We start from the raw sequence: 24,473 nt of genomic DNA, 5'->3' as shown, positions 1-24,473 counted from the left end.
ATGCACGGTCGCCGGCTGGGGAAGGGCCCCGCCCCCTTCCCCGTGGAGGGCGGGGGCGCATCTCTGGGCGCGAGCGAGTTAAGCCCAGTGGCCTCGATGCTCCACGTAGGAGCTGGCTCGGCTGCCGGCTGCGGTCAGGGCCACCGTATAAAGAGGGCGGCAGACCCGAGCGCCCAGGACTCGCCGCTGCCTGTGCCCCGCCGCCGCTGCTGCCCCCAGCCCCGGCCCCAGGAGTCCTGGCCATGGCCAGCCCAATGCTCTTGCTCAGCCTCGGCCTCCTGGCTGGTCTGCTGCCGGCGCTGGCCGCCTGCCCCCAGAACTGCCACTGCCACGGCGACCTGCAGCACGTCATTTGCGACAAGGTGGGGCTGCAGAAGATCCCCAAGGTATCAGAGAAGACCAAGCTGCTCAACCTACAGCGCAACAACTTCCCGGTGCTGGCTGCCAACTCGTTTCGGGCCATGCCGAACCTCGTGTCGCTGCACCTGCAGCACTGCCAGATTCGCGAGGTGGCCGCCGGTGCCTTCCGCGGCCTCAAGCAGCTTATCTACTTGTACCTGTCCCATAACGACATCCGCGTGCTGCGCGCAGGTGCCTTCGACGACCTGACCGAGCTGACCTACCTCTACCTGGACCACAACAAGGTCACCGAGCTGCCCCGGGGGTTGCTCTCCCCGCTGGTCAACCTCTTCATCTTGCAGCTCAACAACAACAAAATCCGTGAGCTGCGCGCAGGCGCCTTCCAGGGAGCCAAGGACCTGCGCTGGCTCTACCTGTCCGAAAACGCGCTGAGCTCCCTGCAGCCCGGGGCCCTGGACGATGTGGAGAACCTCGCCAAATTCCACGTGGACAGGAACCAGCTGTCCAGCTACCCCTCGGCTGCCCTGAGCAAGCTACGGGTGGTGGAGGAGCTGAAGCTGTCCCACAACCCCCTGAAAAGCATTCCGGACAATGCCTTCCAGTCCTTTGGCAGATACCTGGAGACCCTCTGGCTGGACAACACCAACCTAGAGAAGGTGAGCTCCTGGCTGCGGGCTCTCCCCTGGTTCCTTCTTCCCTTCCTGGAGGCCCCAGGAGCCAGAGCCACAGCTGGCACCAACCCCTGTCCCCAGGTTCCCTGTCCCTCTGGCTATCTCCAAGGTGAACAGCTCTGCCACCTCCCTTCCTCACCTTGTCACATCCCTACCCTAATCCCTGTCGGCTGCCAGTCTCGGCCACTGCCCTCCTAGGATTCTTACATATAAAAGGAGTGGGGCTGCCCTGGCCCCACAAATGGCCCCCTAGGGCCATCTCCAGTGCTCCCAAACCCCCCACTGTGGGCAGCAGCCACCTCTTCCTGTTGGGCCTTCCACCCCTCCTCTGCTGTTTTCCCGTCTCCAGTAAACCTACCACCCCATAAAGGAAGGTTTGTTTATTGAGGAGCCTTCTAGAGGAGCTGGGCAGATCAGGCCCACAAAGAGACCCTGTTCCTGGTGGGGGCTGTGCGTATGTGCTAAGGGGGAGTGGGGGACTGGGGAGTGAGGGGGAGCAAATGCCTGAGGAAGGCATTCTCCATGCCCCACAGAGGCCCCGGTGGATGGCCCTGCCCAAGCCGCACAGACACAATTCATTGCATTCTCAAGTCCATTGCAGCGCAGTAGGCATGGGACCAAGGGCTCCCCCAGGCTGCAAACATCATGCCCATGGGCTCCGTGAAGGGGCAAAGGCAAGACCACTATTGTCAATCCTTGGCACAAGACCCCAGGTGTCTCTCCATAGGGAAGACTGGCATGCCTCACTGTCTCCAGACTGCTGACTGCCCTTTGCCCTCCCCCATCACTAGACCCATTTCCTGTCTGCTTCCTCACTCATTCCTTTCTCCCCTGGGGTGCCCAGTGTCTGGCCAGCTGGGGCTACATTGGATCCGAGCAGAATCCCTTCTCTGAGACTGGAAAAATCACCCTGGTACAGGGCCTTCAGCCAGGAGGTGTGGGTGGGGACCAACAAGGTAGAGGAGAGTCTGGTTACTGGAGACCTTCATACCTCAATGTGGGCCACAGGAGAGGGCACGGGGGTGGAGATGTGGGCAGAATCTCACTTGGGCAGCAGCCAACCTTTGTTTGGGTAGATGGAGCCTGCTCAAGCCTGCCCTTCAGCCCTGCCTCTCCCCAGCTGAAGCTGGAGTCCCCTGTGGCCCACCAGTGCCAGAGTGGTCTTTCAGTGGGCAGCAGAGTGGCGAATCAGGGGTTGGTGTGGGGCAGGGGAGGCCAGACAGGAATTGTGGCGCCTGGGCAAAGGTGTGGGCACCAATAGAACATTTCCTCTGGAGCCATCCAACCTGGCCAAAGGCTCCACCAAGGTGGCTTCACAAATAGCGTCTGGCTGGCAGTGGGGGAGCAGTGAGGACAGAGCTGGGGGAAGTCCTAGGACCCTGGGACTGTGGGGAGCCTGGGCCCACTGCCCACTCCACTAAGCACAGACCAAGTTCACCATGTACCAGTTTGGGTTGCTGGGGCCAAACTCTGGCAGCTCCACAGTCCCAGTGTTTGTGCAGGGATTGTGGTGCCAGGGGAAGAGGAGCTGGGTGTGGTCCTGTGGCTACTGTTTACCCACTGCTGTGACCCAGGGCAAAGGACAGCACTTTTTCTGTTTCCCCATTTGCATATTGAAAAGAACACAACCTGGCCGGGTGCGGTGGCTTGAGCCTGTAATCCCAGCACTTCGGGAGGCCGAGGCAGGCAGATCACGAGGTCAGGAGATCGAGACCATCCTGGCTAATAGGGTGAAACCACGTCTCTATTGAAAATACAAAAAATTAGTCCGGTGTGGTGGTGGGAGCCTGTAGTCCCAGCTACTCGGGAGGCTGAGGCAGGAGAATGCTGTGAACCCGGGAGGTGGAGGTTGTAGTAAGCTGAGATCGTGCCAGTGCACCCCAGCCTGGGCAACAGAGCAAGACTCTGTCTCAAAAAAAAAAAAAAAAAAGAAAAGAAAAGAAAATAACACCACCTGTCTCAAAGAGGGTTGTATAGATTGGATCATCTGAGACCACTTGGTCACACTGCCTTGAAAACCGGGAAACTCCTCCAAGCGCTATGGCTCGGGTTCAGGGAAGGACCCTGCCACTCTGGCACTCGGGTGCTCACTCATTCACTCATGACCACCTTGCTCCCCAGTTCTCAGATGGTGCCTTCCTGGGTGTAACCACACTGAAACACGCCCATTTGGAGAACAACCGCCTGAACCAGCTGCCTTCCAACTTCCCTTTCGACAGCCTGGAGACCCTCACCCTTACCAACAACCCCTGGAAGTGTACCTGCCAGCTCCGGGGTCTTCGGCGGTAAGAACAGCCCCATGTCATTCCCAGAGCCCACCCTCATGTGATAGAGACACATTAGCCCCACACTAAGACATGTTGAACATGCATCCTAGATCTGCTACCTAATAGGCATGGGACCCTGGGAGCCTCAGTTTCCCCATCTGTAAAATGAAGATGACAGCTTCAGACTATCCTGTGGCCAAGTCAATCCTGGTCCCATAGTTCACTGCCCTTCCCCTCAGCACTCCCACCTTCTTCCCCAGACCCAGCAAGTTTCTGTCTCTCCAGGTGGCTGGAAGCCAAGGCCTCCCGCCCAGATGCCACCTGTGCCTCACCTGCCAAGTTCAAGGGCCAACGCATCCGTGACACGGACGCCTTCCGCAGCTGCAAGTTCCCTACCAAGAGGTCCAAGAAAGCTGGCCGCCATTAAACAGGTGGGGGCTGGGTAAACAGGTCCCCTATATCCCTCTTTGGTGATTCCAGCAAGTGAGCTGGTATCTTCCAGGGTACCCCTTCCCACTGGAGGGGCAGGCAGACCCTCCATTTTTAGAGAGAGAGGAGGGGAGGACTGGGGCCCCTTTCAAAGGGAGGAAAAGCTCCTGCCCAGGACTTCCATCATTTTCTCCAAGCATTATCTGGGTTGCTGGAGTACTGACATCGATCCTTGCCTCCTTGCAGGTTCTGACTCAGCCAGTCCTGGTGACTGGCCACTGCCTTCCACCGGAGAGACTACTGACCTTCCCACTTCCACCCCTACCTTCTCCCCACAGCCTCTGCTGATGCACAGAGCTGCCCACACCTAGACACGTCCTGGCAGGGGGCCTCGGGCACTCCACTACCAACCCAGCTCCACTCAGCAATGTCCTGGGGAGAAGGAAGGCTGAGCCCCTCCCCAGCCATCATGCTTTCCCCACCCTCCAGCTCCTCTCAGAGAAGCTGTTGCTGAGATCCCCCCAAGTCAATCAGAACCACAACGGGTTGGTCATCAGGATGGCCACCCTTTCAGGATCATCCTTCCTCTGTTCCTCTTTCCCTGCCACGTGGCAACAATCATCAGATCCTTGCCCCACCCCTTGCTTCCAGAAAGGGTTTTAAAGCCCATGCCCCAACTCTGCCAGCCCCCACCTGCCAGGACATTCTAGCAGGACATTGGTGCTTTGCTGCCCATCTTCCCATGCTGCAATTTCTTCCTGAGATTTCTATAAATATAAATGTATGTATGTATGATATTTAGTCCCCTGCCACCTATTTCCTTCACCCACCAGGTGCTGATGAGGTCAGACTATCTTTTATCACATCTGCTTTCTGGAGGGAGGGCTGGCTGCAAGGGTCACCTTTGAACATCTGGCCTGGGCTCATCCCCATGTCTGTCAATCTGTTGTCATCCCAGGCCTGGCCTGCCCACAGCCCGGGCCCCGGTCACCACTCACCACCAGGTCCTTCATATTTATCTTGTTGATGATGGCTCGGATCAACTCTGGAGGTGCAGGGGACCCAGCAATGACACCTGAATCACAGAGAGAGGGGCTGACACAGCTCCCCACTTCTCCAGGCCCAGTGGAGTCCTTTTACCTACAGCTCGTTCCAGGGAGGAACCTTCCCTTTTCTCCCCTGACCCCGAGCCTTTCCTACACCTGGCAGCTGGCCCTGGGCTGGTGTCCTGGGACACTGGGGATCTCCCTCCCTCCCACCCACATTTTTACAGTGTCCTTCCTGCCCCCTAAATAAAAGACTGGGAGCTAACTCACCCAGGCCATTCCTGTAGGGGAAGCAGCCCCCTCCCCAAGCCTGGCTACCCTTGGCCCCACCCCACCTCCACGCATGGTCGAGATGTCATAACTGGAGAAGTCTGGCTGGTTCAGAATGTCCACAAACATCGTGGGGGTACCATACAGGAAGGAGCCTCTGTATAGGAGGAGGTCTTGCAATTAGGCTTGGAAGTGGAAGGGAACTCGCTCTTCTCACCCACCCCACCATGAAACTGCAGCAAAGGGAACAGGCAGGAGAAGCTCCTGAGGCAGGAACTGGTCCTCTCCTGGGGGTCCTCCACTGTCCCCATCCCCAGTCTCCTGGCTGGAGGGAGGAGGCAGCTCGGAAAGGTGTCAGGGCCCAGGAGTGAGGAACAAGAGGGTTTTATCAGCCTACAAGTAGCCTGTTCACCAGTGCCCACCTCTCTCTGCTGATGGCCTCCAGTGCCTTTTTGCCATTGAAGATGGGAGAGGCCAGGATGAGGGTGGCACCGTACATCAGACACATCATTGTGCCTCCCACAGAACCCAGGCAATGGTACAGGGGGCTGGGCAGGATCATCCGCAACTGCTCTGGTGTCTGGTGATGGAGACAGGAGGCTGGGTCTGTCTTGGAACCAGAAGCCAGTTCCTCTAGCTGGCAAGGGGAGCCCAGCCAGCCCCCCACCCCTGCCTGAGCCATCCCTCCTGCAGCCTTGCCCTGGGCCTAGAGTCGCCTCACCTTCTCATGCAGTTTCAGGCGCTCTCCTAATATGCTGGAGTTGTTGACAATGTTGTAGTGGGAGAGGGTGGCCCCCTTGGGGCTGCCTGTTGTTCCCTGACAAGGCAAGCAGGGCATGGCTTGGTCTCCTTCTCATCTCCTTCCAACCCTGGGCCACTGCCTTGAAGAGCACTGGACCGGGAATCAGGAGACAGGGATTGTTGCCCCAGATCCATCTGTTCAGTATATTTGCAAAAGGTCTACCACAATGCCAGGTGTCAGGGTCCAGCAATGCAGAAGATAAGGTCTCCGTTCTCATGCCACCTATATGGCCCAGAGAACTCTGCCACCCACAAGCTGGCTTGGGCAAATTCTCTCTCTGGGTCTCTGATTCCCCATCAGCTAAATGAGGGGCAGCCTCTAGCAGTTCTAACCTGTGTTGATTCAGTGAATCTGCCACTGCACCGGAAACAAGAGGGCTGGAGTGGAGAGGGCAGGGGGCTGGGGGAGGAAATGTGACAAGGATACCAGGTGCTGATATTTTCCAGGGCAGAGAGGACAGCTGAAGGCCAGTCTCACTAAAGAATGCCTACTCTCTGCTGTCTCCCCATCCCCGCGTAAGTGTCACAGAGGCAGGGGGCATGTGTCCACCTGGGCTTGGGGCCTGGAGACCTCTGCCCTACCGAGGTGAACTGGATGTTGATGGGGTCATGGCAGGACAGGAACTGCTGGATGTGCTGGAGCTGTTCCAGATGCTGCTTTGTGCTGCCAGCCGCTACCACATCATCCAGGAGCAGGGTTCCCGGCAAAGGGGCATCCACTGAGATGACTGTGGTCAGATCTGGGAGTCTGGGGGTGGGGAGGATGGTGAGAGACAGGGGCTGAGGGAGGGGGCAGGGTGGGTAGTAAGTGAAGGAATCAGGGATGCTCAATGACGCACCACCCACTAACCCGGGACACACCCACCTCTGACTTTTCAAGGCCCCTGGCTGGGCATTCTCCACCTCTGGACAGATCTGCTTCAGGATGTTGTAGTATTGCTGGGTCTTGAATTGCTTGGGGAACACAAGGGCCTTGCAGCCCACCTGTGGAAGGGGAGTCCCCCACCTGCAGTCAGCAGGGAGCTCTGGGGGATTCCTCACTAATCAGTTGCTCTCATACAGAGGCACGCGCCTCTGACACACACACCTCCAGCACACTCCCCGGCCCCACACTGCAAGACAAATGCACACATGAACCAACCCCAAGACACACACACCACACCCTGAGACACACATGCATCACATATGAGGATGGACACACACGCATACATACACCTCTGCCCTGACACACACATGCCCCCGTCCCTGCACACTCACGCCAGGTTTGTGTTTGACCAACCACCCTCTCCATGGAGTTGGGGCCACCTTCCAACCATCTATGACCTAAGGAAGGACACTCTGCATGTCACCCACACACGCATGCCCTAGCTCACACCATCAGACTCTGTGACAAGCAGAGTCTGTGCAGCCCCCTGTGCCAGGCCCCAGCCGGGCCCCTCCCTGACAAATGAGCTGTACCTTCTTGAGGACATACTCCAGTTCCGTAGGCTGGTAGGCTGGGTTCACAGACACCTGGTGGAAGCGGTGAGGGCATATCAGTATTCTGGGCAGACCCTGTCCCTCCTGCTGCCCCTCTACCCCCAGGAGGCATAGAGGCAGCGCTCTACACCCCTCTAACTCCCGGAGGCCTCCTTGGTGGGCCTCAGCAGAAAGCACTACCTGGTTTGAAACCAACCAGGCACTAGTTTGGTCCTGGGGGCTGAGGGCCTGAGGGGCTCCCCTTGAATGATGTTCCCCCACGCACACCCAGCTGTGCCAAGCAAGCCCCTCCTCACCAGAATGATGCCCGCCTGGGCAGTGGCCAACTGTATGAGCACCCACGCATAGGAGTTAGGTCCCCACATGCCCAGCCGGTCACCCTTGCAGAGACCAATGCTCAGGAGGCCAGAAGCAGCTTTGTCCACCTGGTGTAAAAGATGGGGCACAAGGGGTGAGATGGGGCAAGCAAGAAGGGGCCCAAGACGCCCACCCTCAGCCCTTAGCCCGGGAGTTCTCATCAGAATCACTGGGGACAAAGGGACAGGCAGATTCCCAGCCTCAGTGGGTCTGCCCTGGAGCCTGCATAGTTAACAAGTGCTCCAGGAGCTGCTGATACAGGAGGTGTTGGACCCCCTGTGCCTCAGTCCTGTCTCCTTCTCCTGCCATCCTTTGGGATTCTCTGGCAGCCCTAGCACACTGCCCCATAGCCAGGTGCCCATGCTCCTGGTTCTGCCCCGCGAGGGCAGCTTGGGAACTAGCACCTGCCCACTTTGAGGTTTCCAGGTCAGGACCCACCTCCTCCTTGAGTTGGGCGAAGGTCAACCTGACGTTTTCATGGAGGACGACCAAGGCCTCTCGTTCTGGGACCCTCTGTGCTGTGGCCTCCAGGCACCGGCCCACAGTCTTGCTGATAAGATGGTTTTTGGTGCACCCTTGAACGTAGCTGAGGCCTCCAGCGGGCAGGGGAGCCATGTGATCCACCTCTCTGGAACTGTAGGGAGAGGAGCTATGAGTTTGACTGTCCCAGATCAGCCTCCCTGGAACCAAGGGCATGGCACACTCAGTCAAGTCAGGGGGTAGGCTGCTGACAACGTGTTAGAAACCACTAGGTTTTCTCCAGATCTTCCTGTAAGCCTAAAATCCCCCAGACCCTTTTCCCAGCCTCAAGCCTAATCCCAAGGCAGCAGGATACGGACAAGGTTACACCAAGCTGGAGCAAAGGGCCCTCCTTCACCTTCAGGGGAAAGGTGAGATGCCCTAGCGAAGCCTGGGAGAGCCTGCCTGCGCAGACACATCTTACAAAGCAGGACCATGCCTTCGCCCCCAGGCCCTGCCTCCTGGAGAATAAACAGGTCACTGGGGTCCTTCCTAAGGAACCAGGGAAGCTGTGCCTGGACCCAGGGCTGGAATCCAAGGCCTTAGGATTTTAGGCTCCTTAGTGGGCCAGTTTTTCTCCTGAGGGCCTGAAAGCCAAAGACAGAATAGGAAAGGAATAAAGGAGAGGGCAGATGGAGGCCCTAAGAGAGGCAGCTGGGAGGCCCCTGTTATTCCACAGGCCTGTAGATGTCCAGTGCCAGGTGCTACAAGATCCTGGGCACCTGCAGATGAAGCAGAAAGCCCCTATACGCCAAATGGCACCTGGGCTCCAGCTCCCACTCTCAGATGATGTCATAAGGCAGGCAGTTTCGGTCTCCAGGGAATTAAGAAGCTGGCTGAAAGCAGCCAGTTAAGGAAAAGGGGCCAGATGTCAGACAAGCAAGGGGCACCAAGAGCCTGAGAGTACTGAGCTGAGGATGTCAAGTGGAGGAAGCAGCCAGCTCGGGACCTGGCTGGGGTTCTAGTCTGGGACTGGGACTCTTCACCTCTCACATGTGGCTGCCTATCCATCTCAGGGCACAGGTGGACACAGGTCTGGGTAGAGGTCTGGGCAGTCACGGGAGTAGTAACCTACTCCCCACTTTTCTCCATCAGCCTTTCAGGAACTACCCATCTCCTCCCAGCCCTGCCAGGTAAGAAACGACCCCCAAGTAAGGGCACGTCAAGCTGGAGGAGAACCTGCACTTCCATTACTGCTCCACTGAACTTTCCTCACCTTTTATTAACTGTGACACCTGAGCCGGGCACGGCTGCTCACACCTGTAAAGTAATGCCAGTACTTTAGGAGGCTGCAGCAGGAGGATCACTTGAGCCCAGGAGTTCGAGACCAGCCTGGGCAATATAGGGAAACCCTGTCTCTATGAAACATTTTTAACAATTAACCAGGTATGGTGGCGCATGCCTTAGTCCCAGCTACTCTGGAGGTTGAGGGGGGAGGATCACTCGAGCCTGGGAGGCAGAGGTTGCAGTGAGTCATGGTTGCACCACTGCACTTGAGCCTGGGTGACAGAGTCCCTGTCTCAAACAACAAACCAACAAAACCCAGTGAGACCTGGCAAGTTATCTGTTTACTCTTTGGCTAGAAGGGGATGAACAGACTGCCTTGCCTATTCCATAGGGGGGCCATGAGGTTCAAGTGTGAACAGGCCTGCAAAGGTGCTCTGGGAATGCTGAAGTGCTCTGTAATCGACAGGCATTTTACCATCCATTTATGGCATTTATCGACCACGCATTCAACACACATTCAGTGAGCACCCATATGTGCCAAGTACTATGCTAGGACTAGAGATAGAACAAGCCACAGTCCTTCCTCTAAGAAGCTCCCTGTCTCTGGGAAAATTAGACATATTAGCTCTTCATGGGTGGGAACAGCCTAGAAAATCAGGAAATGGGAGCCATGAGGCAGACTGTGGGGGGGATCCCCAGCCCATCTGAGGCCCATTCTCTGTCCCCTCAAAGCTGGGTTAAGGTAGCCTCTCTTAGACCTGGGTCCTGGGGCCACCCGCACTATGGCCTCCTCAGCCCTACAGAGTAATTAGCTAACATTTATTCCTCCAACAAATATTTAGTAAACACCCACCACAGAGAAGGCCCAGTGCTAAAAAATGAACATAACCAAAAACAGTCCCTGTCCTTGCAGAGCTAAGGGTCTGGTCAGAAAGAGAGGAGTGCAGTCAACCTTAGTAATGATGAATGTATGTTTAGAAAGCTGAGATAAGGAAGGGACCATGGTCCTAGGAGCACCTGTAAGAGGGAATCTGGGATCACCCGGGACTCCAAGGAAAACTCCCTTAAGAAAGTTATGCCTAAGCTGAGAGCTGAAGGGTGAGGAAGTATTCATCATCAGAGAAGGGAGAGGAGGGCATTTCCAGCAGAGGAGAGCTTGTCTCTGTGGCTGGAGCACAGAAAATGAGAGGGAGTGCTGTGAGAATGGGAGGAGTGACTGGAACTTGAACCCAGCTGAAACCAAAGGGCCCGGAGCAGAGGACATTAGGCCTGGAAGAATAAGGAGAGCCCCCATACTCCAGGTGCTGGGGTTGGGGTTTTCTCCACCCATGGGCCCAAATGGACCCACATCTTTTATGAAGTGAAGAGGGATGGATGGATGTTGGAACCAGGATCTGTGTTGATGGGCTGATCCCTCCCTTGTCCCTCCAGGGACATCAGAAGGAACCTTCTCAACCAGTGTCACTCCCTCCTCCAAGGGACAGTTTTTCAGGATGTGGTCCATGGAGATCTGCTTCGGAATCATCTCAGGATCTCACAAAGAATGCAAATTCCTGGGTCCCTGCAATGCCTACTCATTGCAGAGCTTCTGGGGAGAGGACCGGGGGAATCTGAATTTTTAACAGAATCCCATGTGATTCTGAAGTGGGCCTGGATGAGAAGGATTCTATGAACCACACTTTGACAACCACTCTCTTGGCAATCTAAGCCACCCCAACCGTCTTTGACTCATCTATTCAAGCAAGCTTTAGTGAGCACCTACTGTGTGCCAGCCCTGTGCCAGGTGCTAGGGATACAGGGATGGATAAGACACTGCTTCCAGCCCTCTAAGTAGTCACAGTGTGGTAGGAAGAGAAAGGTGTGTAAACAAATCATTTCAACTCTCAGATTAAGACTATTCAGTAAGGAAGAGAACAAAAGGAAGATAACCTACTCTCTCTCCAGGGATACATGGGACAGAGTGGGGTTTCTTTCCCCACACTCCCCACATCTCAACTACCAACCTCAGCTCCCCCTGCTTTTCACCCTTGTAATTTCACTCATTTCCACATGTCTATGAAATCTGTGGGTCCTCAGGGTCTACTGAGATCTGCAGAGGTCTAGAGTGGAAAAGTGGTCCTCTTCCCATCCCCCTACTGATGAAAGAAGATGCTGCATGTCCCTCCAAACCTCCACATCCTCCTGCAAGAGTGTGGTCCTCAGCATAGGGGGCCCCTGGAGCTTCTACCTGGAGTCCACCAGGCCGAGCACATATCCAATGATGGCCTGGAAGGTCTGGAAACCAGAGCATACCTTCTATGGGAACAGAATTTGCTCTGTTCACATTCCCACCTAGGTCTGAGTAAGAGCTCAGAAACTGTTACCTAGAGCAGGCCAGTGAGGACACGCAGTCCTGGGAATAGGGTTGTGACACCTGGACTTCCCAGGGGTCTTTTTTTTTTCATTGTTTGTTTGTTCGTTTTTGAGAAAGGATCTCACTTTGTCATCCTGGCTAGAGTGCAGTGGTGCAACCATGGCTCACTGAAGCCTCGACCTCCCAAACTCAAGCAGTCCTCCCACCTCAGCCTCCCAAGTAGCTGGGACTACAGATGTGTGCCACCACACCCAGCTAATTTTTATTTTTATTTTTATTTTTTGGTAGAGATGGAGTCTTACTATGTTGCCAGGATTGGTCTCAAACTCCTGGGCTCAAGTGATTCTCCCACCTTGGCATCCCAAAGTCCTGGAAATACAGGTGTGAGCCACTGCACCTGGCCACCAGGCACTTTTTTTTTTTTTTTTTTTTTTTGAGACAGAGTTTCACTCTTGTTGCCAGGCTGGAGTGCAATGGCATGATCTCGGCTCACCGCAACCTCCGCCTCCTGGGTTCAAACGATTCTCCTGCCTCAGCCTCCCGAGTACCTGGGAGTACAGGCATGCGCCACCACGCCTGGCTAATTTTGTATTTTCTATAGAGACAGGGTTTCTCCATGTTGGTCAGGCTGGTCTTGAACTCCCGACCTCAGATGATCCGCCCACCTCAGCCTCCCAAAGTGCTGGGATCACCGGCGTGAGCCACTGCGCTTGGCCACCAGGTACCTTTATATCAGAGGGTGCAGTGTTCAGGGTGAGGCTGTTCCCACCTCTCACAGGTCACCTGTCTGCTTGGCCAAAGCAGTGTGATTTACCTCAGCTTCTTCCAGGCTTTCTGTGCCAAGGCTCCAGGTCACTGGCCCTGAGTAGAAACTGAGTAGTACACTGGGGACAAGAGCCTTCTCCATGAAGGACAGGAAGTCAGCCTGGGGTTTGGATCTCCCAAGGGTGAGGCAACCCCTAAGTTAAATGCACAATGATTATTGGGGTTGGGGCACGTCAGGCAGTTTCTAGAGGGGAAAAGTTTGAAGCTGTCAGGACTCCTGACAGGGCACTCCACAGCTCATTCTGCAGCTGTTGTGCTAGGAAGACCATGTATATCTTCTATTGACTGACTGCTCATGCCTTGTGAGGGACAGTTTCTGGGAGGAACAAATTTCAGGGCAGCAGGGAGCAAAACTGGGTTGCCCTGTAAATGGGCGAGGCAGCCGCTGCCATCCCACTGGAGGGTCTGTCACGACAAGGGCGGACGGAAAGGCTGTTTTCTTAGACTCCTCACCTGGGAGGTGAGGACAAGCACCACAGTGAAGGAGGAACATGGCTGATGCTCTGAAGCTCAGGGGACGGGAGGAGAATGCACCAGGCCAGGGAGTCGGGGATCCGAGGTCTCATTGCAGGTGTGCCGCTGGCTGGGTGGGTGACGGGTGTTTCATGTCACAGCTCCTCTGCCCACCCTTGATTTTAGCTACAGGAACTTCCTCAATGTGGGAGTCCCTGGTTCTGCAGGCCAGCCCAGCCTGGAAGAGGAGCTCATGCCTCCAGAGACAGCAGTCAACCCCATGGGGCTGGAGCTCCAAGTCTCCCCTTTTCTGGGAGGTATCTGTACCTTCTCAGAGGTCCAGGTGAATGAAGCTCTTGTTGCCTAGGGTGAAGATGTTAATAACATCCCCTCATCCGCTTCCCCACTCCCTGTTTGCTCTCTCTACCTCCTATCTCCACTTCCTAGGATCACTCTCCAAAATAAACTACCTGCACCCAAGTCCTTGTTCTCAGGGGAATTTAAATTAAGACACAGGATTTCTCCTTTCTAGAGCTCACCTTCCCTACCTATAAAGTCTGGGAACTGGCCAGGCATGGTGGCTCACATCTGTAATCCCAGCATTTCAGGAGGCCGAGGCGGATGGATCACCTGAGGTCAGCAGTTTGAGACCAACCAGGCCAACAGGGTGAAACCCCATCTCTACTAAAAATACAAAAATAAACCAGGCGTGGTGGTGCACATCTGTAGTCCCAGCTACCTGGGAGCCTGAGGCAGGAAAATCTCTTGAATCCAGGAGGCAGGGGTTGCAGTGACCCAGGATGGTGCCACTGTACTCCAGCCTGGACGGCAGGTGTTCAGCCTCATAATAAGCATCCTCCTATTCTCACAATGACCAGGAGTCCCATTTGGTTTGGAACTTGGTTTTCCATTATTCACCATGGTTTTCAGACCAAACAGTGTCTCCTGGAAATTCTAGTTGGGAAATCAACAGGCTGATTTATGGGGGAAAAAAAAAGAAAAAAGAAAAAATCCCGTTCAATTGGCATATGTGTTTTCTCCTGTGTCTTCACAGCAGCTCTGACAGGTGGTGTGACAGAAACCCCAACAGGTCCTTCTTCTCTCACGACACACCCTCAGACATCTAGCTGGCCACATTGTGTGAAATAAAGACCAGGTTTCCAAGCTTCCCCAGCAGCCGGTCTGGCCAGATGGTGAGGTTCTGGCCAGTGGGGTTTAAAGAGGGGTAGCGTGTGCAACTTCAGAGAAGAAACTTTCAAAGGAAGGGACATCTTCTCTTTTTTTTCTTCCTCAGGCTGGAATGCTGCTTGTGACAGGAAAATAATGGTAGCATTTTAGACCACATAGTGATTTTGGGCACCACAGAGCAATAAGAGAGGAGCCTGGTGCCTGGACAGCAGGAGTTACCACACCAGTCACAGACTGGCTGTCTCCCAGATAAAGAAATTCCCATCTCCTTTCTTTTTTCTTTTTTCACTTTTGAAAATTAAATTATTTATTTTGAGATATTTGTAGATTCATATGCAGATGTAAGAAATAATATCGAGGCCAGATACGGTGGCTCATGCCTGTAATCCTAGCACTTTGGACGGTCAAAGCAGAGGAATTGCTCAAGCCCAGGAGTTTGAGACCAGCTTGGGCAACAGAGCAAGACCATGTTTCTAAAAAAACAAAAACAAAAACAAAAACAATAAATTTGAGACAGGCCCAGGCTCACGGGCAGTGGTGTAGTCATGGCTCACTGACTGCAGCCTGGACCTCCTAGGCTCACGTGATTCTCTCACCTCAGCCTCCTGTGTAGCTGGGACTACAAGTGTATGACCCCATGGCTGGCTATTTTTTTGTATGTTTTGTAGAGATGGGGTTTTGCCATGTTGCCCACACTGGCAATTTTTTTTTTTTTTAATTAGCTGGGCATAGTAGCATGCACCTGTACTCCTAGCTACTTGGGACACTGAGGCAGGAGGATCTCTTGAGCGCAGGAGTTCAAGGTTGATCACGCCCACTGCACTCCAGCCTGGGCAACAGAGCAAGAGCCTGTCTCAAAAAAAAAAATAATAATAATAATAATAATAACCACAAAAAACTACAAAAAAGAAACAATACAGAAATATCTCATGCACTCTTCACCATCAATATTCAAATTTTCCCAATGTTAACATCTTGCAAAACTATAGTACAATATTATAGCCAGGATATTGATATTGATAATAATCAGGACACACAATCATTCCCCTTGCCCCATCTTCTTTCAGTCACTCTCAGTTTGGGTTTCTTCAAGACACACTAATATGATTCTGTAGGTGCGGTGGCTCATGCCTGTAATCCCAGCACTTTGGGAGGCCGAGGTGGGTGGATCACCTGAGGTCAGGAGTTTGAGACCATCCTGGCCAACATGGTGAAACCTCGTCTCTACTAAATATACAAAAAATTAGCCGGGCGTGGTAGTGTGTGCCTGTAATCCCAGCTACTCAGGAGGCTGAGGTAGGAGAATCACTTTAACCCAGGAGGTGGAGGTTGCAGTGAGCCAAGATTGTGCCACTGCACTCCAGTCTGGGCAACAGAGAGAAACTTCGTCTCAAAATTAAAAAAAAAATTTTTTTTTAAATGCAGGTGAGAATCATGAACTCCCGTTCTACAGGTAAAGAAGCTGAAGTGCAAAGAGATCAAGTGGCCCATGTGGCTGATGAACACCCGAGCCAGGAGCAGAGGACGTGGTGCAACCGCCTCAATGTTACAGCCATGCCTTCCTGTGCCCCACCCTCAGATCTGGGTGAAAGGAGTGGGCATAGGTGATTCCTGTTCCTTCTGGTTTGGAATTTATATCCTATCTGATCATTAGAGATAAATATAACCTCAATTTTATTCTTCCGCAATTTCTACTAACTGTTCCCAAGAAACGGGCCAGGGTAGGGCAGGGCTGAGTTGGAAACAGGCGGCTCTTCCAAGGAATTAAGAGTTCTACAAACTCATATCAATGCCATGTGCTCATAAACACAGGAACCACCCATCATTTAGAAAGAGGGAGCATAAACAAACCAATTCTCCTTCCTTGCCCACACCCCAAATGCCTGGGGCATAAAGGGTGGCCACTTCTTTCTCTTTCTTTTTTTTTTTAATTTTATTTTAAGTTTCGGGATACCTGTGTAGAACATGCAGGTTTGTTACATAGGTAAACGTTTGCCATGGTGGTTTGCTGCACCTATCAACCTGTCACCTAGGTATTAAGCCCTGCATGCATTAGCTATTTACCCTGACGCTCTCCCTCCCCCAATCCCACCCCTCGACGCGACACTTCTTTTTCTATTCTTTCGTTTTGTTTTGAGACTCGACACTTCTTTTTCTATTCTTTCGTTTTGTTTTGAGACTCACTATGTCACCCCAGGCTGTAGTGCAGTGGCACAATTACTGCTCACTGAAGCCTCAAGCTCTCAGGCTTAAGAGACCTTCCCATCTTAGCCTCCCAAGTAGCTGGGACTACAGGTATGAGCCACGGTATCCCAACTTCCATTCTTAAAGGGATTGGTTTTAGGATTTTTTTTCTTTTTTTTTTTTTTTTTTTTTTTTGAGACGGAGTCTCGCTCTGTCGCCCAGGCTGGAGCGCAGTGGCCGGATCTCAGCTCACTGCAAGCTCCGCCTCCCGGGTTTACGCCATTCTCTCGCCTCAGCCTCCCGAGTAGCTGGGACTACAGGCGCCCGCCATCTCGCCCGGCTAATTTTTTGTATATTTTAGTAGAGACGGGGTTTCACCGTGTTAGCCAGGATGGTCTCGATCTCCTGACCTCGTGATCCGCCCGTCTCGGCCTCCCAAAGTGCTGGGATTACAGGCTTGAGCCACCGCGCCCGGCCTTAGGATTTTCTTTTCAATGCGACATGGGAAGCTTAAGGAGTTAGAGGAAAAACAGCGGTGCCAGTTGTTCTCAACTCAGAACTAAAGTAACTACTTGGAGAGGCATCAGCTACTTAGCATGGGTATTGTAAAACCCAAGGCTCTCAGGGCCCAGGTGGGACTGAGGCCAGATAAGAGCCTTGAAGAAACAAAGCACAGCCCCACCTTAAAGGTGCCGGCAGTAGGCTGACTCCTGAGAACTCAGGCCCAGATCTGAGTAGAGAAGTCAGGAATGAGAAATTTTATTTTTTATTTTTTAAGAATTCTCCTGACTTTTCAGTGTTGGCAACTAACGTGTTCACTGCTTTATCCCAAGTGCCTGAGTGCCAGGAACATAAGAGGTGCTCAAATGAATGACCAAATGAATGAATTAAAAATAATGCACATATGGCCGGGCACGGTGGCTCAAGCCTGTAATCCCAGCACTTTGGGAGGCCAAGACGGGCGGATCACGAGGTCAGGAGATCGAGACCATCCTGGCTAACACGGTGAAACCCCATCTCTACTGAAAAATACAAAAAACAAACTAGCCGGGCGAGGTGGCAGGCGCCTGTAGTCCCAGCTGCTCGGGAGGCTGAGGCAGGAGAATGGCGTAAACCCGGGAGGCGGAGCTTGCATTGAGCTGAGATCCGGCCACTATACTCCAGCCTGGGCGACAGAGCGAGACTCCGTCTCAAAAAAAAAAAAAAAAAATTAATGCACATAATGACTCAATTAAAAAATAGTAGACATCTTGCTGAAGGTAATCTGTGAATGGCTAACAAGCAGATGAAACGCAAATTAAAACCACAATGAGGTACCACATCATGCTCACCCGGAAGGCAAAAAATAAAATAAAATCAAGGGCTGGGCACGGTGGCTCACGCCTATAATCCCAGCACTTTGGGAGGCCAAAGCAAGCAGATCACCGGAGGTCAGGAGTTCGAGGTCAGCCTGACCAATATGATGAAACCTTGTCTCTACTAAAAATACAAAAATTAGCCAGGTGTGGTCATGGGTGCCTGTAATCCCAGCTACTTGGGAGGCTGAGGCAGGAGAATCGCGTGAACCCGAAAGGCGGAGGTTGCAATGAGCCAAGATTGTGCCATTTGCACTCCATCCTGGTTGACAAGAGCAAAACTCTGTCTCAAAAAAAAAAAAAAAAATCAGAAAACAAAATAAGTGTTGGCAAGCATGTGAAGACATTGTAATCCTTGTATATTGCTGGTGGGAATGTAAAATGATTCAGCTGCCTGGAAAACAGTGTGGTGGCTCTTCAAAAAGTTAAATACAGAATTAGCATATAACCCAGCAATTCCATTCCTAGTTATAATACATGCCCAAAAGAACTAAAAACATGTGTTCAAACAAAAACTTGGGCCAGGCACAGTGGCTCATGCCTGTAAGCCCAGTACTCTCTGCAGCCAAGGTGGGAGGATCGCTTGAGCCCAGGAGTTTGAGACTAGCCTGGGCAACATAGTGAGATTCCATCTCTACAAAAAAAAATTTAAAAATTAGCTGGGCGTGGTGGTACACACCTGTAGTCCCAGCTACTCTGGAGGCCTAGGTGGAAGGATCACTTGGGCCTGAGGGGTCGAGGCTACAGCGAGCTACCATCACACCGCTACACACCGGCTTGGGTGACAGAGTGAAACTCTGTCTCAAACAAAACAAACAAAAACCCGTACATGAATGTTTACAGCAGCACTATGCACAATACCCAAAAGGTGGAAACAAACCAAATGTCCAGCAACAGATGGATGGATAAACAGAATGTGGCATATCTGTCCATACAATGGAATCCATTACTTGGATTCCAAGGGTCATCCGGGTATGGAACGTCAGGTTTGGCAGAGTGGAGACTTAGATCCAAGCTCATGGATTTAAAACCTGAAGTTCATTGCCAGGACTATGATGGCACAGGAAGGGAATGTGGAAGGCACATACAGGACCCTAAACAGAGTGCTCACCGTGGATGAACTCATTAAGGACATTAAGCGTCGGTAGTATTACGAGAAGCTATGCTGACAGTGACAGCAGGAGAGCCATGAAACCTGCCAGCAAATCCACAACATGGAAATGGCTTGCAGGATCATTTTTTTTTTTTTTTTGAGACAGGGTGTCACCCTATCTCCCAGGCTAGAGTACAGTGGCATGATCTTGGCTCACTGCAGCTTCTGCCTCCTGAGTTCAAGCAACTCTCCCACCTCAGCCTCCTAAGTAGCTGGGATTAGAAGTATGTGCCACCACACCTGGCCAATTTTTGTATTTTTTGGTAGAGATGGGGTTTCACCATGTTGGCCAGGCTGGTCTCAAACTCTTGACCTCAAGTGATCCACCTGCCTCAGCCTCCCAGTGTGCTGGGATTACAGGCGTGAGCTGGATCAACGCCTTGATGCCAAAGAATCAGGCAGATCTGCGGTGGGGCTGCTGTGCCTATAGGACACCCAATATGAAAATCCTCGGCCAGTTTGTGTCTCCACCTCTTTCTACAACCACATTTTCTGTTACCCTTTTTTAGGATAAGCTCAATCACATATATGCAAGAAGGCCTCCACGTAGAGAAGCAATCCCATTTGTCAGCAATGGCCCCTCTCATTTATTAAGTGAAAGAGGAAAGAAACTGAAGGTAAAAGCTGCCTAGGAGTAGAATGGTGCTTGCTGGGGGCTGGGGAGGGGGCAATGGGAACTTATCGTTTAACAGGTACAGAATTTCAGTTGGGAAAGATGAACAAGTTCTGGAGTTGGGTGGTGCTGATGCTTGCACAAAAGTGTGAGTGTACTGCACTTAATACCACTAAACTGCAAACTTCAATGGTTAAGATGGTAAATTGTATGTTATGTGTATTTTACTACAATAAAGCAATTTTAAAAAAGGAAATGAAGTACTGATACATGCCACAACATGGTGGAACCTTGAAAACATTTATAAGTGAAAGAAGCCAGTAACAAAAGACTACATATTGGGCTGGGCGTGGTGGCTCATGCCTGCAATCCTAGCACTTTGGGAGGCTGAGGCAGGCAGATTGCCTAAGCTCAGGAGTTCGAGAACACCCTGGGCAACATGATGAAACCCTGTCTCTACTAAAAATACAAAAATTAGCCAGCCTTTGTGGTGGACGCCTGTAGTCCCAACTACTCGGGAGGCTGAGGCAGGAGAATTGCTTGAACCCAGGAGGCGGAAGTTGCAGTGAGCCCAGATCTCACCGCTGCACTCCAGCCTGGGTGACAGAGCAAGATTCCGTCTTCAAAACAACAACAACAACAAAACTACATATTGTATATGTTATGCAACTTTGAAATAATTCTAAATACATACATAGTTTGTGAAAAAGTTGTTAGAATCAAAATGGAGTCACTTGTGTCAAACCCTGACAAAATGGAGCTAGGTAAGAACATGCAGGGAGGGTTCTGGTGCATGACTACCTGATAACAAAAGAAATCACAAGAGACTTTGCCAAAACCACAACCTTGCACAAAGGCTACCTCAATCTTACACACACACAAAAAATACTTCTGTGAAGACATTTGCCCAGAGACTGCCTGTCCAGCCCTGGATGGATGCCACCCTTGTTTTTGATCCTTGTAGCCAAGGATAATTGTTTCAAGACAACATATGTAACCCTCATTTTACCTTTAAAAATCCTTGTCTTCCTTTACCCCCATGAATATGCCCATAGTTTACTGTGGTGTGCATATTCCTCGTGGCAATGCTTTTTCCCAATTAAACTCATTATACTTGAAGAATTTTTTTCTGTTTGTTATTTATGTTGACATTTGCTATGGGAGTGACATGTTTTGCTGTGACAAGAACACAGAGTGGACTCCTCTCCCCTTGAAAATGTGACAGCATCACAATTTACCAGACCCCATGTGTGAGCTATTGACCTCAACTACTGGACTCTAAAATACAGTCATGCACTGCAAAATGACATTTTGGCTTATGATGGATGGCATATACGACAGCAGTCCCATAAGATTATACTGTAATACCGTATTTTGACTATACCTTTTCTATGTTTAGATATGTTCAGATACATGAATACTTACCCCTGTGTTACAACTGCCTACAGTCTTTAGGACAGTGACAATTTGTACAGGTTTGCAGCCTTGGAGCAACAGGCTCTACCACATCTAGGTGTGTAATAGGCTCTACCATCTAGGTTTGTGTAAGTGCACTTGATGATGTTTGCACAACGACAAAACCGTCTGATGTATTTCTCAGAATGTGTTCACGTTGTTAAGCAACGCCGGACTGTACGTATAAACCCAAGAGTTTGACAGACACTTTGAGACCTTGGGCTGTGGCATGGCTACACTCTGTCTGAGAGCTTCTCTGAAGAGTGAAAACTCAGGCTGAGCTAAGGCCATACTCTATTAGCCTTTGAGCTAATTTCCAAAGCTTCACCCAACTCCGGTATACCCTCTAGCATGGTCAAGCCGTCTAGCTAAGAATCTCTCCTATAAACGTACGCCTCAAGCTTCAGTTAGACTACTTTCCACAGAGGCTTGCTTTCATCCTAAGTGGGCAGTTAGACTTTAATAACTGGACTCTAACAGACTGGAACTCACTCACTATACGGCTAAGGGAGCTCCTCTATTGACTGTATTCCCTGTGAGATTTGTTTTCTTATTCTTCCTGCTTTAAGCACTGAGAACAAAAAAGAAAAAAAATCTCTTTGTATGGCAATAAACTGTGTGACTTGTGAAATCACACTTTGATCATTTCATTATTATTATTATTATCATTATTATTATTATTATTTTGAGACAGAGTCTCACTCTGTGGCCCAGGCTGGAGTGCAGTGGCATGATCCCGGCTCACTACAACTTCTGCCTCTGGGGCCCAAGAGATCCTCCTGTCCCAACTCTGCCGAGTAGCTGGGACTCTAAGCATGCACCATCACATCTGGCTAATTTTTGTACTTTTGGTAGAGACTGGGTTTCGCCATGTTGCCCAGGCTGTTCTTGAACTCCTGAGCTCAAGTGATCTACCTGTGTCAACCTCCCAAAGTGCTGGGATTGCAAGAGTGAGCCACCATGCCTGGCCATCCTTATTTTGATCATACAAGACAGTATGACTCCATATATATGAAATGTCCAGAATAGGTAATTCTATAGAGACAGAAAGCAGATTAAGTGGTGACTTAGGGCTGGGAGAGATGGGAAGACAGAGAAATAATAGCTACAAGGGCATAGGGTAACTCTGTGAGGTGATGAAAATGTTCTAAAATTGACCATAGTGATGGTTACACATATCTATGAATATGCCATAAGCCATTGAATGTACACTTAAAAAATAATGTGCATAATCTACTCCTAGGTATATATCCAATAGAAATCAAACATGTGCTCACCAAAAGACAGGTACTAGGTTATTTGTATCATTTCCAATATTCAAAATACCCAAATGTCCATCAACAATGGAATAGATAAATAAGTGGTGACTTATTTGTAATTATACAGTAATGAGAGCAAAGGAACTATGATTATGCCCAGCGATCTGAATGAATCTCATAAAAATAATGTTCAATGAAAGAAGCCAGATTTTAAAAGGTGTACTGTCTAATTCCATTTATATGTACAAAATAGGCAAAACTAATCTATGCTGTTAGAAGTCAGGAGAATGGTCAGTTGGTGAGGGTCAGTGACTTAAAGAGGTCACGAGGGGACTCCTGGTTTCTGGTCATGTTCTGTGTCTTGATTTGAGTGCTGGTTACATGGGTGTGTTCAGTTTATCAAAAGTGCATCAAGTGGGCCTTAAAATATATGTACTTTTCTGGCTGGGTGTGGTGGCTTTGGGAGGCCGAGGTGGGTGGGTCACTTGAGGTCAGAAGTTCGAGATCAGCCTGACCAACATGGTGAAACCCCTCTCTACTAAAAATACAAAAAGTAACCAGGCATGGTGGCACGTGCCTGTAATCCCAGCTACTCGGGAGGCTGAGGCAGGAGAATCGCTTGAACCCAGGAGGTGGAGATTGCAGTGAGCCAAGATTGTCTCAAAAAAAAAAAAAAAGTGTACTTTTCTGAATCTGTCATATATTTCAACATGAAGTTTAAAAAAAAAACCTTCTAGGGCTTAAACTACTGCCAATATAGTCATAATTAATAAACTAAATTTAGCAACATTACAGTACCCATTTAACATTCTGTCAGAAAAAAAAAAGCAGCACATAGCACGTCTGTGCAAAATATATACATTAATAAATAAAGCTGGGCAAGCAAGAAAACACATCTGTTCATGATCTCTGTCTTAGAAATTACTCAAGAAAATAAACAGTCCTAATGTTGAATGTTGTGGGCTTTTCCTTCCTGAGGATGTGTTTTCTGGACAGTCATGGGACAATGTGACTGTTAGCCCTGTCAACCTGTTTCAGATGTGGATGCATGTTCTACAGGTTCAGGAGTACAGAGCAGCTGATGACACAGAGTTGCTCATTTAGAATATGGCTTACTGAATGCAAGGCTCCAGCAAGATCCAGAGGGCAGGTTTACAATTTTTTTTTTTTTTTTTTTTTTTTTAAGAGATGAGGTCTTGCTCTGAAGCGTACCCTGGAGTGCAGTGGAATGATCACAGCTCACTGCAGCCTTGACCATCTAATTTCAAGCGATCCTCCTATCCCAGTCTCCTGAGTAGCTGGGACAACAGACATGTACCAGCAGACCTAGATGATCAAAACAAAATTTTTTTTTGTAGAGTCAGAATGTCTCCCTAAGTTGCCCAGGCTCATCTTGACCTCCTGAGCTCAAGCAATCTTCCTGCCTTGGCCTCCCAAAGTGTTGGGATTACAGATGCGAGCCACCATGCCCATCCTGTAGACACCTTTGATGACAAGTCGGGAATGTAATGATTCTGCTTTATGAAAAAGATAAGCACTCTCAGAGGGGAAGGCACAGATGGGTAAATCTGCAGGGTATCTGAACAGAAGAGAAAAAGAACACTGAGTATCTCCTCTGTAATGCAATCATACAGGTTTTGGAGGCAAATTGTCCCAGCAATTTGTGGGAGATAAGGACTTTTATTCCTGTTTTAAAGATGGAGAACATTGAGATGAAAAAGTTAAGCAACTGGTCCAAGATGCTGCTAAAAAGGTTAATTGACAACTTCATGTAAGTCAGGCATGGTAGCTCATGCCTATAATCTCAACACTTTGGGAGGGCCAGGCAGGAGGATTCGCTGAGTCTAGGAGTTCAAGACCAGCCTGGGCAATGCAGTCAGATCCTGTCTCTATAAAAAAATTTAAAAATTAGCCAGGGGTAGTGGCGTGCACCTGTGGTCTAAACTATTCAGGTGGCTGAGGCAGGAGGATAACTTGAGCCCAGGACTTAAAGGTTGCAGTGAGCTATGATCATGCCACAGCACTCCAGCCTGGGCAACAGAGTGAGTCCCAGTCTCTTAAAAAAAAAAGCCACATTATCTAACTGCTAACATTTTTCCACTAAAACAGACCAAGTGACACACACAGAAGATTATAATGACCAAATCTGCCACAAAGTCACAGAAGATGGAAGACAAATGGCCGGTAAGCATAGGAAGAGGTGCCCACA

General features: G+C 50.6%; 2 protein-coding genes across 3 annotated transcripts in view; one reads left to right on the top strand and one right to left on the bottom strand.

The window, feature by feature from the left end:
* ACSF2 (acyl-CoA synthetase family member 2) overlaps positions 1-24,473 on the bottom strand; it is a 49,283-nt gene that overhangs the window by 5,548 nt on the left and 19,262 nt on the right. Inside the window, exons 2-11 of one of the 2 annotated variants that reach the window (XM_033183465.1) lie at positions 13,058-13,187; positions 8,119-8,314; positions 7,620-7,748; positions 7,303-7,356; positions 6,710-6,828; positions 6,427-6,592; positions 5,765-5,860; positions 5,466-5,623; positions 5,109-5,200; positions 4,726-4,802 (exon numbers count right to left, since the gene is read on the bottom strand). In XM_033183465.1, coding sequence (XP_033039356.1) covers positions 4,726-4,802; positions 5,109-5,200; positions 5,466-5,623; positions 5,765-5,860; positions 6,427-6,592; positions 6,710-6,828; positions 7,303-7,356; positions 7,620-7,748; positions 8,119-8,314; positions 13,058-13,170 — 1,200 coding nt within the window. In that variant the 5' untranslated portion in view covers positions 13,171-13,187. The remainder of the gene's footprint in view (positions 1-4,725; positions 4,803-5,108; positions 5,201-5,465; positions 5,624-5,764; positions 5,861-6,426; positions 6,593-6,709; positions 6,829-7,302; positions 7,357-7,619; positions 7,749-8,118; positions 8,315-13,057; positions 13,188-24,473) is intronic. The other variant, XM_033183464.1, reaches the window with a different exon arrangement.
* Positions 83-4,528, top strand: CHAD (chondroadherin). The gene is made up of 4 exons (XM_033183469.1): positions 83-1,016; positions 3,153-3,316; positions 3,584-3,729; positions 3,974-4,528. Exons 1-3 carry the CDS (start codon positions 243-245, stop codon positions 3,723-3,725), a joined length of 1,080 nt encoding a protein of 359 aa, XP_033039360.1. The 5' UTR covers positions 83-242; the 3' UTR covers positions 3,726-3,729; positions 3,974-4,528.

The sequence above is a fragment of the Trachypithecus francoisi genome, unplaced genomic scaffold (assembly GCF_009764315.1).
Source record: "Trachypithecus francoisi isolate TF-2019V2 unplaced genomic scaffold, Tfra_2.0 Lachesis_group20, whole genome shotgun sequence".
Lineage (NCBI taxonomy): Eukaryota > Metazoa > Chordata > Mammalia > Primates > Cercopithecidae > Trachypithecus > Trachypithecus francoisi.
Note: the sequence above shows the minus strand (reverse complement) of the source record. Positions and strands in the feature narration are given on the sequence as shown.

Excerpts from the sequence above, each read along its gene's own strand:
- CHAD (XM_033183469.1), top strand. The coding sequence starts at position 243 with ATGGCCAGCCCAATGCTCTTGCTCAGCCTCGGCCTCCTGGCTGGTCTG. Across the intron at positions 1,017-3,152 it reads ACAACACCAACCTAGAGAAG|TTCTCAGATGGTGCCTTCCT; the intron begins GTGAGCTCCTGG and ends CTTGCTCCCCAG. Across the intron at positions 3,317-3,583 it reads CAGCTCCGGGGTCTTCGGCG|GTGGCTGGAAGCCAAGGCCT; the intron begins GTAAGAACAGCC and ends CTGTCTCTCCAG.